At 37.4% G+C, this 15,844-nt stretch overlaps 1 protein-coding gene across 1 annotated transcript in view; it reads right to left on the reverse strand.

Moving 5' to 3' along the window:
* The window catches only part of ASNS (asparagine synthetase (glutamine-hydrolyzing)), a 111,345-nt gene that overhangs the window by 35,398 nt on the left and 60,103 nt on the right, over positions 1-15,844 (reverse strand). The window contains exons 9-11 of the mRNA XM_053714085.1: positions 13,582-13,682; positions 3,214-3,295; positions 2,962-3,117 (exon numbers count right to left, since the gene is read on the reverse strand). Coding sequence (XP_053570060.1) covers positions 2,962-3,117; positions 3,214-3,295; positions 13,582-13,682 — 339 coding nt within the window. The remainder of the gene's footprint in view (positions 1-2,961; positions 3,118-3,213; positions 3,296-13,581; positions 13,683-15,844) is intronic.

The following is a 15,844-nucleotide window of genomic DNA, read 5'->3' on the forward strand; positions in this document are numbered from 1 at the left end:
TAATTATTAGGCAACTTCCTTTCCTTTGGCAAAATGGGTCAAAAGAAGGACTTGACAGGCTCAGAAAAGTCAAAAATAGTGAGATATCTTGCAGAGGGATGCAGCACTCTTAAAATTGCAAAGCTTCTGAAGCGTGATCATCGAACAATCAAGCGTTTCATTCAAAATAGTCAACAGGGTCGCAAGAAGCGTGTGGAAAAACCAAGGCGCAAAATAACTGCCCATGAACTGAGAAAAGTCAAGCGTGCAGCTGCCAAGATGCCACTTGCCACCAGTTTGGCCATATTTCAGAGCTGCAACATCACTGGAGTGCCCAAAAGCACAAGGTGTGCAATACTCAGACACATGGCCAAGGTAAGAAAGGCTGAAAGACGACCACCACTGAACAAGACACACAAGCTGAAACGTCAAGACTGGGCCAAGAAATTTCTCAAGACTGATTTTTCTAAGGTTTTATGGACTGATGAAATGAGAGTGAGTCTTGATGGGCCAGATGGATGGGCCCGTGGCTGGATTGGTAAAGGGCAGAGAGCTCCAGTCCGACTCAGACGCCAGCAAGGTGGAGGTGGAGTACTGGTTTGGGCTGGTATCATCAAAGATGAGCTTGTGGGGCCTTTTCGGGTTGAGGATGGAGTCAAGCTCAACTCCCAGTCCTACTGCCAGTTTCTGGAAGACACCTTCTTCAAGCAGTGGTACAGGAAGAAGTCTGCATCCTTCAAGAAAAACATAATTTTCATGCAGGACAATGCTCCATCACACGCGTCCAAGTACTCCACAGCGTGGCTGGCAAGAAAGGGTATAAAAGAAGAAAATCTAATGACATGGCCTCCTTGTTCACCTGATCTGAACCCCATTGAGAACCTGTGGTCCATCATCAAATGTGAGATTTACAAGGAGGGAAAACAGTACACCTCTCTGAACAGTGTCTGGGAGGCTGTGGTTGCTGCTGCACACAATGTTGATGGTGAACAGATCAAAACACTGACAGAATCCATGGATGGCAGGCTTTTGAGTGTCCTTGCAAAGAAAGGTGGCTATATTGGTCACTGATTTGTTTTTGTTTTGTTTTTGAATGTCAAAAATGTATATTTGTGAATGTTGAGATGTTATATTGGTTTCACTGGTAAAAATAAATAATTGAAATGGGTATATATTTGTTTTTTGTTAAGTTGCCTAATAATTATGCACAGTAATAGTCACCTGCACACACAGATATCCCCCTAAAATAGCTATAACTAAAAACAAACTAAAAACTACTTCCAAAACTATTCAGCTTTGATATTAATGAGTTTTTTGGGTTCATTGAGAACATGGTTGTTGTTCAATAATAAAATTAATCCTCAAAAATACAACTTGCCTAATAATTCTGCACTCCCTGTATATATATATATATATATATATATGGGAGGGAAAATAGAACTAGGTTTAACATTTGTCTAAAAGAAATGTACTACTCATTTTAAATTCAAGTCATGTTGCATTGTCTTTTTGTTATGCATTTATTGATTATTTGCTATTTCTCTGTGTTTAGTGGTGATGATCACTGCCATGGACCCGCCGCTTCCCCCCTAAAGAGCTGGATTCAAGTTGGTGAGTACCAACTTTTGGGGTTTAGTTGTATTTTTTTTGGGGTGGGTGTTTTTTTAGTTTTAATAAATGGTTTCTTTTGTTTGTTTGTTTTTTCAAAAGAGCTTAATCACTGATGCCCTTTTCATGGCATTTTTTTGGGATAGGATTTTTTAACAGGTTTTTTTTAGTATAGGGTTTTTAAACCTTTTTTTATTGTTTTTTTATTTTTTTTATTTATTAGCTTAATCACTGATGCCTTTTTCATGTGATTTTTTATGGATTTTTTAACTTTTTTTTTGGATAGGGTTTTTAAAGATATATATATTTTTTAAATTAGAGCTGTGATTACTTCAGAGCACTGCCTGACAAATGCCCTTCTTTAGGATCTTTTAGATTATGATTTTTTAAAGATAGTTTTTTTTAATGTTTGACCAAAAGAGCTGTGATTACTTCAGGACAATGCCCAACATATGCCCTTCTCAGGGAAAGTTTGAGAGGTTTTTTTAATTATAGTTTTTTTTGGGGGGGTGGGGGATACTTTGGTTTTAGCATGGGGTTTTTTTATGTGAAAGAGCTGATTACTTCACCAAGGGCACTGCCCAACAAATACCCCATTCATGGCAATTTTTATAGCAGGTTTTAGAAAAAGGTTTTTTATGGGGGGGGTTAAGGGGGCTTTAGTTTTAGGATAGGGCTTGTACTCGTTGGGTTTTTTACTTTTGGTAATTTTTTGTGGAAATGCAAGTGTGTTTTTTTTTGTAACTTAGGGGTTATTAGTTTAGGGGTCTGGGGGATAGCTGTTAGGAGGTTAGGGGTAGTTTGCAATGGGGGTTGTGGCAGTTAGGGGTTAATAGGTTAGAAGGTAGTTTGTGATGGGGTAATGGAGGTTTAGGGGTTAATAGTGTAGGTATTTAGTGTACCATTTATATCAGTGGGGTGTGAGATCTTGGGGGGTTTCAATAATAATGTTTTTTATTTTTTGTAACTTAGGGGGTCTTAGGTTAGGGGTCTTGCGGGGGTTAGCGGTTAGTTTAATAGGTTACGGGGAAATTTGCGATGGGGTGTGTCGTTGTTTAGGGGTTAATAGTGTAGCAGGGTAATTTGCGATTGGGTGTGTGAGTGTAAAATGCTATTGCATTCGAGTGATCACATTTACTTTCAATTTGGATCCCATTGAAATGATAAGGAACACAAATTATAGTGAACTTGCGGTAATTTAAACAATGCATGTAATACGGAGTAGAGCTAAAAAAATACTGCAATTTTGTGCAAACAATTGCGCTCCATCCGTAATCTAGGCCATAGTGTGTATATTAAAATACCCTATTTTAGATGCAACGAAGAAAAAATATATCTAGCTCTTCTTTTAAAAAAAATTGTATAAACACAAACCTGGTGTTCAATGTGCTCCTGTAGTATTGTAAACCAAGATTTCTTTACAGATGTTAGTCCATCGCTAAATGCTTCCTTTGGTCTCCACAGGATATCTTTTGGTATAAGGTTGGAATCTTCAAAAGCTTCTCTAAGTAAATATTTTTCAATCCCATTCTGTGTAAATTTATAGAAAAAAATCTATATTAATAGATACATGTTTATAATCCACAAATTTTATAAAAAATTTTAAATACATATGTGTCTTGGTACCTTAGGAATTCTGAGCTCTGGAGACAAAGATAGATAGTAAGCGGAGAATCGATGATCCAAAAATGGGACCCTCAGTTCAAGGCTTGAGAGGAAGAAAGCAATGGAAAATAAAAAGATAATAAAATATAATTAATGAATAAATAAATACATTTTGCAAATGATAAAACAAAAATAGCAAACATTTATTAAGTACACAGAATATTAAAGGGACACTGAACCCAATTTTTTTCTTTTGTGATTCAGATAGAGCAAGCAATTTTAAGTAACATTCTAATTTACTCCTATTATTATTTTTTCTTCATTTTCTTGCTATCTTTATTTATTTTAACATTTTTTTTTTATTCAGACCTCTGGACAGCACTTTTTTATTGGCAGATTAATGTATCCACCAATCAGCAAGGACAACCCAGGTTGTTCACCAAAAATGGTCTGGCATCTAAACTTACATTCTTGAATTTCAAATAAAGATACCAAGAGAATGAAGAAAATTTGATAATAGGAGTAAATTAGAAAGTTGCTTAAAATGTCATGCTCTATCTGAATCACAAAGAAAAAATTTGGGTTCAGTGTCCCTTTAATTGTATTTATCATTGTTAGAAACAGCAATCTGTTCCTATTAAGGGCTTGAAAACACAGCAAACTGTTTTTTTCATTATTTGTTTACTGCTCATGCTTCATCTTTTAATTTAATTTTCCCAAAAGGGCACAGACTGTTCTTTTACACCTTCACCAAGTGCACTTTTAGGATAATATACTGAAAAATTAAGTAGCAGTTATTTTTTTTTACATTCTACAGCTTTTTATATGAGTCATAGCCAATAGAATTAAACATTTGTTTTATTTTCAGCTTTGACTTCAAAGTACGTCAAACATCTGAAGTGTATTTGAATATGTAAGCCTTCATTTTAAGAAGTAAACCCTGATGTAGATATATATTGCATAGTGCTGAATGGAAAGTTAAAACCCAACATTGTTTCTTCAGGATTCAGAGTATACAATAAAAAAAAAAGTGTCCACTTTGTTTTTATTATTAAATTTTGTTTTCATAATATTTTGCTGAAGAGGACACCTAGGTAGGTCGTGTGCGCTTGTGTGGAGCATTTTATGGCAGAAAACAATGCCACCTAGTGCCACCTAGTTTGCAAACATATAGCATTGCTATAAATCTTCCATATATTGCACAAGACAAATATCAGTTCATAAACCTACTTGCTTTTCAACAAAAGATAACAAGATTAGTAATTAAATTAGATAATAGAAATAAATTGGAAAGGTTGTTTAAAATTTTACATTCAAACTGAATCATGAAAGAAATATTTCCTCATATGACTTTGTCATATAAAAATGTATATCAGGGGGTGGAGTTTGGCCACGCAGACTGATGCCGGCTAGTTAGATTTGCTCCGGTCCCACGCAGCAGTCAAAATGACAAAAGTGGTATGTGGAGCCTTCAACCCTAACTCAAAATAAAGGGGGATTAAAGGGGAACTATCCTATCACATACAGGAGACATCCTAAATCTAATTGAGCGAGGGCAAGTCTATAATTACCCATCCGGGGCCTAACATGTGGGCAGACAGCAAGAAAGTGATTAGACCCGGTGTCATAAGACGCAAACGGACACCACGATTGCGATAAGACTAGTCTGGAGCACAGCTGAAGGGAGTAGATACACATCGAGATGCCAATCCTGCTGTCTGGAGAAAAGAAAAAGGGGAAAGAGACAAGACCAGTAAGCCTAACAACAGAGACGGCTACACCCATCTACACGGCCGCAAAACGGACCTAACGTTTTAGGGAGCCGACATAATTACCATCTAAAGTATACATATAAGGACTCCCTGAGCATCCAGGACTCAAGCTACAAAATACATTGCACATATATATAAGGCTTAATATATTTGGATACAGAAAGACAATAGGTAGCATAAGTGGAAAAACCAAGAAACTTTGCTTAAGTTGCAGCAAACCAGCTGTACTTAATTACTTAAAGGGCCATGATACATAAATGTTGAAACACTTGAAAGTGATGCAGTATAGCTGTAAAAAGCTGACTAGAAAATATCACCTGAACATCTCTATGTAAAAAAGGAAGATATTTTACCTCAAAAGTTCCTCAGTAGCCACATCCCATTGTAAAGGACTTCTAAGCAGCAAATCAGTATGTCTGTCTGTGTCGGGACAGCCGAAGGATTGAGCCTCATGCACTCTCATGTTATTTCCCTATTCAGTCTAAGGAAGTTTACTATGAAATCTCATGAGAGTTAAGTCAAATCTCATGAGATCACAGTAAAAGAGTTCATGACCTCAGCACTGTTGATGCTGATTGGCTGCTGTTCATTTCTTCATTTATTTATTTTTTACCTGCAGCTGGGCAGCAGCTGAGTATAACTTTTTACACAAAACTTACTCTGCTGAGCTGAGGAGATTGTGAGGTAAAATCTCTTCCTTTTTTACATATAGATGCTTAGGTGATATTTTCCTGTCATCTTTTTACAGTTATACTGCATCAGTTTCAAGTGATTTAGCATATGAGTATTATGTCCCTTTAAAGGGACACTGAACCCAAATTTTAAACAACTTTCTATTTTACTCCTATTATCAATTTTTCTTCATTCTCTTGCTATCTTTATGTTAAAAGCAGGAATGTAAATGTTAGCAGCCAGCCCATTTTAGGTTCAGCACCATGGATAGCGTTTGCTTATTGGAGGCTTACATTTACCCACCAATAAGCAAGCATAACCCAGCTTCTCAACCAAAAATGGGCCTATGCATCACATTTCTGCTTTTTAAATAAAGATAGCAAGAGAACAAAGAAAAATTGATAATAGGAGTAAACTAGAAAGTTGCAAACCATAACAAACAACCAGGCTGCTGCAGGTCCCTGCATGAGTAGGAGGAAGCCGGATGCCGCCGGAGCTAGAGGAGGAGTCACACACAGCCCCGAGAGGTGCAAGCTTGACACGGCTAAGCAAAAGCCGAAAAATTCCACAAAGTCAAAAAAAGCTGCACTCGGGAGGCACTTCAAATTAGAAAGTTGCTTAAAATTGCATGCTCTATCTGAATCATGAAAGAAAAATGTGGGTTTAGTGTCCCTTTAAACACAATAACAAAGCTGTCTTTGTGGGATATCCCATTACAAGTCATACAAAGTAAGAAGTACAATAAGTTTATAGAACGCAGTTCAATAAAAGTCCTGAGGTACAAACATCATACAGTGGGCCCCTCATGCAAGATCAGAAACAAACTGTACATCTGTTTGCTGAGTGCTGCACCAACAATAACAGCAAGGATAAGTAAAGCATATTTCTGCTTTACTGGGAATGCTTAATAAAAAGACCATAAAGGCAGACAGAACCCTGAAGAATCAAACACTTAACCAATTCCTGAAACATCAAGATATAATATAACAGTCTACTAAAAGAACAGCAGACACAAAAGACACCGCTTATCCTCTAAAGAAGACATTAAATAGGTTCTACAGGAGGTGAGGTCCCTGTTTGGAGAACTTCATAAAGACATAACCGTGTTAGATAAGAGAGTATCACACTTAGAGAAGGAACAAGAAGCAGTACAAACAAGTGTCAATCAAACAACTGCTGACGTACAATCACAAAATGAAACTATACAAGCACAAACAGAAAACTGGAAGACCTTGATAACCGCAGTAGGCAGAATAACTTACGGCTGAGGGGTATCCCTGAATCAATTAGCCCAGCAGCTTTGAATGGACACCTCCAAGACCTGTTTAGGGTAAAGAAAGGCACCTCTAATTCACCAGACATACAGATAAAGCATGCACATAGAGCGATGCGGCCCAAACCGCCTGGCAAGGCACCGCCAAGAGATGTGTTGACAAAGCTGCTAAACTTCAAGGATAAGGAGGAGAGCCTCAACAATGCAAGAGTCAAACACCCCATCCACCATACTAGTATATTAATACAAATATTTTCAAATATCAGCCCAACTACACTGCTCAAATGTCAGAACCTTGCATACATCACCACAGCCCTTCGTCACAAGATCCCATATAGATGGGGATTCCCTGTATCTATAATCGCAACCAGAGATAATAAAACTGCAGTCCTACAACCTGAAACCAACCTGAGGGACTTCTGTTCTCAACTATCAATACCAATACCGTCCTTGAATCAAGAAGCTAGCATGGAGATTCAGCTAGCATGGAGATTCAGCAACTGCGGAAAACTATGGCTGAAGTGACTCAATTAATTATCAGTACCCTCTGTTGTTTGTTTTTCTAGTACTGCAGAATTAATGTTTTCAAAGGTGGGTGCACGTGATGTTCTTGTTCTCTACTGAAAACCTCAGACCGGGTAAAGTATACAGGACTTTTTTTAATACTATTTAAAGCTGTATTACAAATATTGTCTAGATCAGTAAAAATTTTGAGACATGTACTTATGTTTGTAGCTATGTGTTTCCATTAGTTACGAGACACATGTATTTTGTTGCGCTCAGTTTAAATGTCTGTTTTGTTCCCTATGTTCTCCTTTTGGGAACCTCTTCTATCATGCCCATAGTTAAAATGGGCTAGTTATTCTCCTAACAAAAACAAAGCTTTCTATCTATCTATTGGGTACTTATAGAGCGCAAACTAATCACCCGTGAGGGTCTCAAGGCGCTAAGGAAACGGATAGGAGGAGGGGGGGAGGGGATTTGCTTACAGTCGAAGAGCCAAGTTTTGAAGTTCTTTCTGAACTTTGTAAGGGAGGTGGATTGTCTGAGGTGCAGCGGGAGGGTGTTCCATGCCTTTGCTGCCATTGGGAGAAGGATCTTCTGTCCGCTGTGGATTTGCTGATGCAGGGGATGACTGTGAGTGCTTGGTCGGCCGATCGGAGTTGTCTGGGGGGGTGTAGAAATGTACGCAGTGGTTGATGTATTCGGGTTCGATGTTGTGTAGGGGCTTGAACGTGTGGGTAAGGAGCTTGAAGGGGATTTTCTTGTTGATGGGGAGCCAGTGAAGGTTCCTTAGGTGTTCGGTTATGTGGCATAACTTTACATGTACAGCACATGAAACTCCCCTTTAATCTAACTCTTTAGATATACCCCTTGGCTACAATATTTTTCCCCTCTCCCCTTATGTTCCATTATAATGGTGGACATACAGGGTGTATATATCCACTATCAAAACTTTTATATATATATGTATTGACTGTTTGCAGGGACACTTACCCATAGACTACACTCTTTTTCAACAATAGACTAAATATTAGCCATTTCTTTCTTAACTACATCTTAACCAATTACTCTCATACTTAGGTCATAAACAGACCCGAGGATTGTACTGACTCTTCAATTATATCTGACTTCTTTGGTCTACAACACCTAAATCTCTTCTCTTTACTATCTATAACCATTACCTCTTCAACCCTTTTGTCTCCTCCCTCCCTCTTTTTTTTCTCCCCATCTCCCCCCTTAGAAGTATGATGGTGCATAAAACGCACAAAACCCAAAAGCCACTCATTATCACTCACTACGATTAATGTAAAAGGCCTAAACAGACCTCGTACGTGATCAATTGTCACAAGGGAATTAACTAAATTAAACAAACATATTGTTTTTATCCAGGAAACATACTACCAGAAATGGAACAATGTAAAATTTCCCAGTGCATTTTTGCATTAGGCCCGCACAGGAGGAACAGGGTAGGCATCCTTTTGCATAATTCTATCCATATGCAAACTCTGCACATAGAAAAAGACACTAAAGGTAGATATCTGCTACTAGCTGGGCTACTATTTGGTAGACTGATTTGAATGTCTATGTTCCGAACAGAACAACATAAATTCTTCAAAAAGAGCTCACACCTCTTACTTGAACATACTAATGGCACAGTGTTCCTAGCGGGGGACTTTAACATCCCACTAGACCCCATATTGGACACAATATCTAACAATACTTCCAGTGTCACGAAACGTATACTGAAATCTATTAGGGCCCAACCAACAACTCTTAAACTGCATGACATCTGGTGCACACATAATCTTTCTACAAAAGATTACACCTTTTATTCTAATGTACATAAAAAATATTCCCCCCTCCATTATATTTTCACAGACTCAAATGGCCTGACAATCACACGGACCATGCACCCACATCATGCTCCATACTGTGGCCAGATACACCACTACAGGACTACATCTGGAGACTAGATGAATACCTAATAGATCAGCCAGTGACAATGACAGAAATAGGCAAAACCATTCAGGAATACTTTGACTTGAACCATATGATGATACATCGATCTCCACAACGTGGAAGGTGCATAAATGCGTCTTCCAAGGAGAACTAATTAAATTGATAAACAAAGAAAATGAAAGACCACTACAAACGCATATATAAACTAATCAATGAATTAGAGCAAAAACATAAAAAAGATACCTCAAATACTGACATATTGGCGTCACTAAATCCGGATAGAGCAGATCTTAAAAGTCTTCTACAAGAAGATCACCAATGCAAAGCTTTATATCTCAAACAGAAATACTACAACCAAGGTAACAAACCCAGTAAATTGCTAGCCAGGTCTATAAGATGTAAACAACTAAAAACCTTCATACACTCCATCAAGGCACCAGATGGTACTCTAGCAAAACACAGTAAAAATATAGAGAATACTTTTCGAAACTACTATAATACTTTATATAATATAGATAAAGAACAAAAAACATCCCATACCTCTGATACTAATCCTTCAAAACAAGCCCATATCTGCAACTACATAAATCAACTCAAGCTCTCTAAACTCATAGATCAGGCATCAGAATCCTTAAATACCCCTCTGTCAATCGAAGAAATTAAACAAGCAATTAAAGATCTCCCTTCAGGGAAAAGTCCAGGCCCAGATGAGTTCACTTCAAAATATTATAAATTATACAAATCTATATTGCTACCACATATGTTTGCCCTGTTCAACGAGCTAAAAGATAATAAAACACTCCCAGAATGCATGGTAAAGGCCCACATAACAGTTTTACCTAAGCTAGGAAAACCTGCAGATAATCCAACCAACTTTCACCTCATCTCAGTATTAAATACAGACATAAAGATCTTAGCAAAAGAACTAGAAAAAAAGGCTTAACAAATGTCTTCCTTAACTTGTCTCCACTGACCAGGTCGGATTTGTACCAGGCAGGGAGGCATGGATAACACCCTGAAAGTTCTATAACTAATTAATTTCTCTAAACTCAACTCTTTACCGATGACCTTGTTTTCAACAGACGCCGAAAAAGCTTTTGACCGGGTAGATTGGTCCTTTTTACATCATACTATGAAAGCATTGAACTTCGGCTCGCAATTTCTTAATATGATATTTTCCTAACACTCTCGGCCAAATGCTAGGGTGCGAGTGAACGGAGATCTATCAGAAACATTTTAAATTAAGAATGGCACTCAACAGGGCTGCCCACTGTCCCCACTTTTATTTGCTCTCTACATATAAACACTGGCCCATAAAATTTGACTGTCACAAATGTTGCACAATCACTTCCAGATATATCCGAATTACATTCATATGGCCAGGTCTCAAACTTTCATCTGAATATCACAAAATCTGATGACAATTATAATAAACAGTGGTTAAAATATTTCAAATTGGCTAAAAGCTCTTCAGCCTCTGCCTATATTCAGGAAACACATTACAAAATAGTGAGTAGATAGTATCTAACTCCATTTAGATTGTGTAAATTGTATCCACATCTAGAGGAAAAGTGCTAGAGAGGCTGCGGACAGACAGGAACCATGCTGCATGTATGGTGGTCTTGTTCTAAATTAACATCGTTTTGGTCAGAGATCATGGCCACCATGTCTGAAATACTAAAAATCTTGGTCCCAAGATCACCAAAGACACGGCTCTTTATTAATTTATCTAAACTACAAAATACAATTAAAAAGTCCTTATTGTTGATAGTGATTAATGGAGCCAAATAAATCATACCTAAACACTGGAAAACCGATAATAGGGAAACACAAGTCTCTGAATTAATACAATTAGAACGCTATCACTACCTAAGGGCAAGCAAACTGGACACTTAAAGCGAAATAAGTGAATCATAGAAAAAAACATCTGACTTAGAAAACTAAAACATCTAAACTCATTTATGCAGAGAAATCATACTATACTCCCCCTCCCTTTTTTTCTATCCTACTACTCCCCTGGGCCCTGCCCTTTCCTCTCCTTTCCACTCCCTTCTGTTGAAAATTGAGTTGTTTATTAAATGATAAGTCTGTACTGAGAAGTACATTCTTTTAACTTTTAAAGATTGTATTAAAATGTAAAATGCAAGCAACATGAATCTGAGCACAATTATTTTTTTTTTTATCTTTCATTGGGTCTATACTGTTGTGTTACATTATACCACTTTATATGAGTAATTATATCATTGGACTTGGATAATTGTATCATTCCCTCATCTTGACATCTAAAAACGTTGTGGACTACATACTCAATATAAACCCACAAGTATCATGGATTAAACTGGGTGGATGATGGTATAGACATAATTCTCTTTGTCACACTGTTGTATTTTAGACATAGATTCTTGTTTTGATTTGTATTGTGAACAAATTTTACAGTAAAGCTGTTAAAAAAAAAAAAAAGAATATCATGTGTCAAGGGGCAGAGACCAACATTGAGTGATTGATTGATTGATTGATTGATTGATTGATTGATTGATTGATTAATTGACTGGTTGATTTAGTAATGAATATTACTTAGGATTCAGGCAGACATACAAAACAGCATCAAAATATATAGTATTAATACCAGTAATATAGTATTAGCAAGTCAGTTCATCCAAGTACTGAAAAGTCAAAGCCGCTTCTATGTTCAGGATATATTGGAGAGTGCAAGCTGGGTCCCTTGGCTATACCCCAGGAATTATGGTACTCTATGGTGGTTACATTAGGTAAGCTCTTTAATGTTCTCCTTCTATTTTGCACTGACCTTTGAATGCACATTCTATAGTTTGAAAACTTAAAGGGACAATCTCCTCCAGAATTGTTATTGTTTAAAAAGATAGATAATGCCTTTATTACCCATTCCCCAGTTCTACATAAGCAACACTGTTATATAAATACACTTTTTACCTCTGTGATTACCTCGTATCTAAGCCTCTGCAGACTGTCGACTCATCTCAGATCTTTTGACAGACTTGCCTTTTAGCCAATCAGTGCAGACTCTTAAATAACTCCACAGGAGTGAGCACAATGTTATCTATATGATACACATGCTAGCAGTGTCTAACTATCAAAACTGTCAAAATTCACTGAGATAAGAGGCAGTAACAGGGGCTTAGAAATTAGCAAATGAGCCTACCTAGGTTTAGCTTTCCACAAAGAATACCAAGAGACCAAAGCACATTCGATGATAAAAGTAAAGTAGTTTAAAATTGCATGCCCTATCTGAATTAAGATAGTTTATTTTTTTACTAGACTGTCCCTTTGATAATACATAGAACAATGGGTCAAATGTTAATCCTTTAGAAATAGTTTCCGTTTGATTTATCCACAAATGTTCACCAGCCTCTAATGGTGAATTTTATAGAAACTTTTTTTTATCTTTGTTTTGATTTGTTTTGGGGGGTTTTAAAGATAAGAATATACATTACCCTATTGACAATATCCACAGAAAGGTCACTAACTGATCTGCCACCAAGTCCATCCTCAGTTCCTAACCATTGCACGTTTTATGGAATATTCCCTGTCCATTGACACATGACTGTACTTCCAGCCCACTGCCACACTGACTCCGCCCACTAGTCTCCCCACCTTCAGGGTCTCACATATTGAGACGTTTGCTAACTGATCTCACTTACCCAATCGCCACTACTCTAAATCAATTAAGAATGAGTTTTGGGGGCCTATTTATTATGATGCGAGCGGACATGATCTGATATTGTGGATCATGTCCGCTGCACATCGATAAATGCAGACAACATACACTATCGGCATTTATCATTGCACCAGCAGTTCTGGTGAACTGCTGGTGCAATACCGCCCCCTGAAGATTCGCGGCCAATCGGCCGCTAGCAGGGGGTGTCAATCAATCCGATCGTATTGGATCGGATTGATTTCCGGTGATGTCTGTCCGCATCCTCAGAGCAGGCGGACAGGTTATGGAGCAGCGTTCTCCAAAAACACGGGTCATCAAGCTCCTTAAGGAGCTTGCTAAATAGGCCCCATGGTCTTTATGATCTTTATTTAAATACCATTTTAGATGTATTTTATTTTGCTGTTTGGACATTGTTAAAATTTTAATATATGTAGAAATTAAACTGTTCTTTTTTAATGCTCTTATTGTAATAAAAAGCCCTTGCTACAGTTAATTAACCTGTGTAAAATACCTACCCATGTGCAGAAGTCGTCCTGTCTGCACGAAGTACATCAAACATGTAAAGTTCTTTTAGTAAGCGCTCACTATCTTCTGCAGCCTCTTCAGCAGATGGTGCCTAAAAAGGAATTATGCAGTGTTACACTGTGTAATTACTGTTAAAAACACTATTTAACATTTTAGGACCTCAGTTTTGGATAATATTATAATGCTATGAAAAACACTAACTCTGATCTCACAAGGCCTTAATATTTACAGAATAAAGGGCCGAATTATCAAGGGCGGAATGGAGCCTGATCCCCCTGTTTCCGTGTGAGCCTTCAGGCTCGCCAGAAACAGCAGTTAAAGGGACAATAAACCCAAAATTTTTCTTTCATTATTTAGATAGAGAATACAATTTTTAAAAAGTTTCTAATTTACTTCTATTATCAAATTTGTTTTGTTTTCATGTTATTCTTTGTTGAAGCGATACCTAGGTAGGTAGCGTGCACATGCCTGAAGCACTACATGACAGGAAATAGTGCTGCCATCTAGTGCTCCTGCTAATGTATAACATTGTTGCAAAACTGCTGCCATATAGTGTTGTGGACACGTGCACACGCATAAGCTTACTTTACTGCTTTTCAACAAAGGATAACAAGAAAACAAAGAAAATTTGATAACAGAAGTAAATTGGAAAGTTGTATAAAATTGTATGCTCTATCTAAATCATGAAAGAAAAAATGTGGGTTTTATGTCCCTTTAAGAAGCAGCTGTATTAAGACCGCTGCTCCTTAACTGGTCTTCCGCCTCTAAACAGCAGACATCAATCAACCCGATCAGATACGATCGGGTTGATTGACAACCCATGCTAGAGGTCAATTGGTCGTGAATCTGCAGGGGGCAGCATTGCACAAGCAGTTCACCAGAACTGCTTGTGCAATGTTAAATGCCGACAACGTATGCTGTCGGTATTCAGCAATGTCTGTCGGACATGATACGCTGAGCGGATCATGTCGGACAAACGTTTAATAAATCGTCCGCTAAGGGCTATATTACAATAATCACACAGAAACATAGGGCAGAAAGAGTACAGAGTACATTGGCATCCATAGAAAGTACAAAATAAGGCTATATAGAAAACAACATACTGAGACATGCAGAGATAACAGGAGCCAGAATCATAAGACCGAGACCGAGAAATTAAAACTTCCTTATTTCCAGGGATCTCTCATTTTTGTCCAAACTTTTTTACAGTTTCACAAGCTCCATTATTTATCTGTTCTTAGCACAATAACAATTGCACTGGAGCAAAAAAGGGATTTATCGCGGCTATTTCAGCAAGTCTGAAGTTTCACAGTATAACGAGTTGAATGTAAACCTGTTCGCTTGAGCGCAATTGAATTTAATGCACACGAGACAAAAAAGTAAAGTTACACTCATAATAACACTGCATAAAATAGTTGTAAGGGCTCAAAGAAATGAGGTGTCAGGTGTTAGAAAAAAAAGGCAGGCAAAGGGCTTTAACATAGAGATACCTACATATACATGCCTAAAGATGTATGTGTGTATACATATGAATATATGCGTATACATATGTATTGCACATAAATATGTAGACATATATAGAGTTATATAGAAGTGCATTGGAGCCCTTTGCACTTAAAGGGACAGTCTACACCAGAATTGTTATTGTTTTAAAAGATAGATAATCCCTTTATTACCCATTCCCCAGTTTTGCATAACCAACACAGTTATATTAATATACTTTTAACCACTGTGATTATCTTGTATCTAAGCCTCTGCAAACTGCCCCTTTTTTCAGTTCTTTTGACAGACTTGCAGTTTAGCCAATCAGTGCCTGCTCCCAGATAACTTCACATGCACGAGCACAGTGTTATCTATATGAAACACGTGAACTAACACCCTCTAGTGGTGAAAAACTGTTAAAATGCATTCTGAAAAGAGGTGGCCTTCAAGGTCTAAGAAATTATCATATGAACCTCCTAGGTTAAGCTTTCAACTAAGAATACCAAGAGAACAAAGCAAAATTGGTGATAAAAGTAAATTGGAAAATTGTTTAAAATTACATGCTCTATGTGAATCATGAAAGTTTATTTTGGCCTAAACTGTCCCTTTAAGTAGATGGGAAAAAAAAATCTGTGTATGCAATATTTATTTATTTTAAATAAACTGTTTAACTGTGTGCGTGCTGTAAATATTTCACATTCCAATGTTCTTCACATAGGGGAATATTTTCTAAGGCCTAGATTTGGAGTTTGGCGGTAGCCGTGAAAACCA

Source organism: Bombina bombina, chromosome 5, assembly GCF_027579735.1.
Source record: "Bombina bombina isolate aBomBom1 chromosome 5, aBomBom1.pri, whole genome shotgun sequence".
NCBI lineage: Eukaryota > Metazoa > Chordata > Amphibia > Anura > Bombinatoridae > Bombina > Bombina bombina.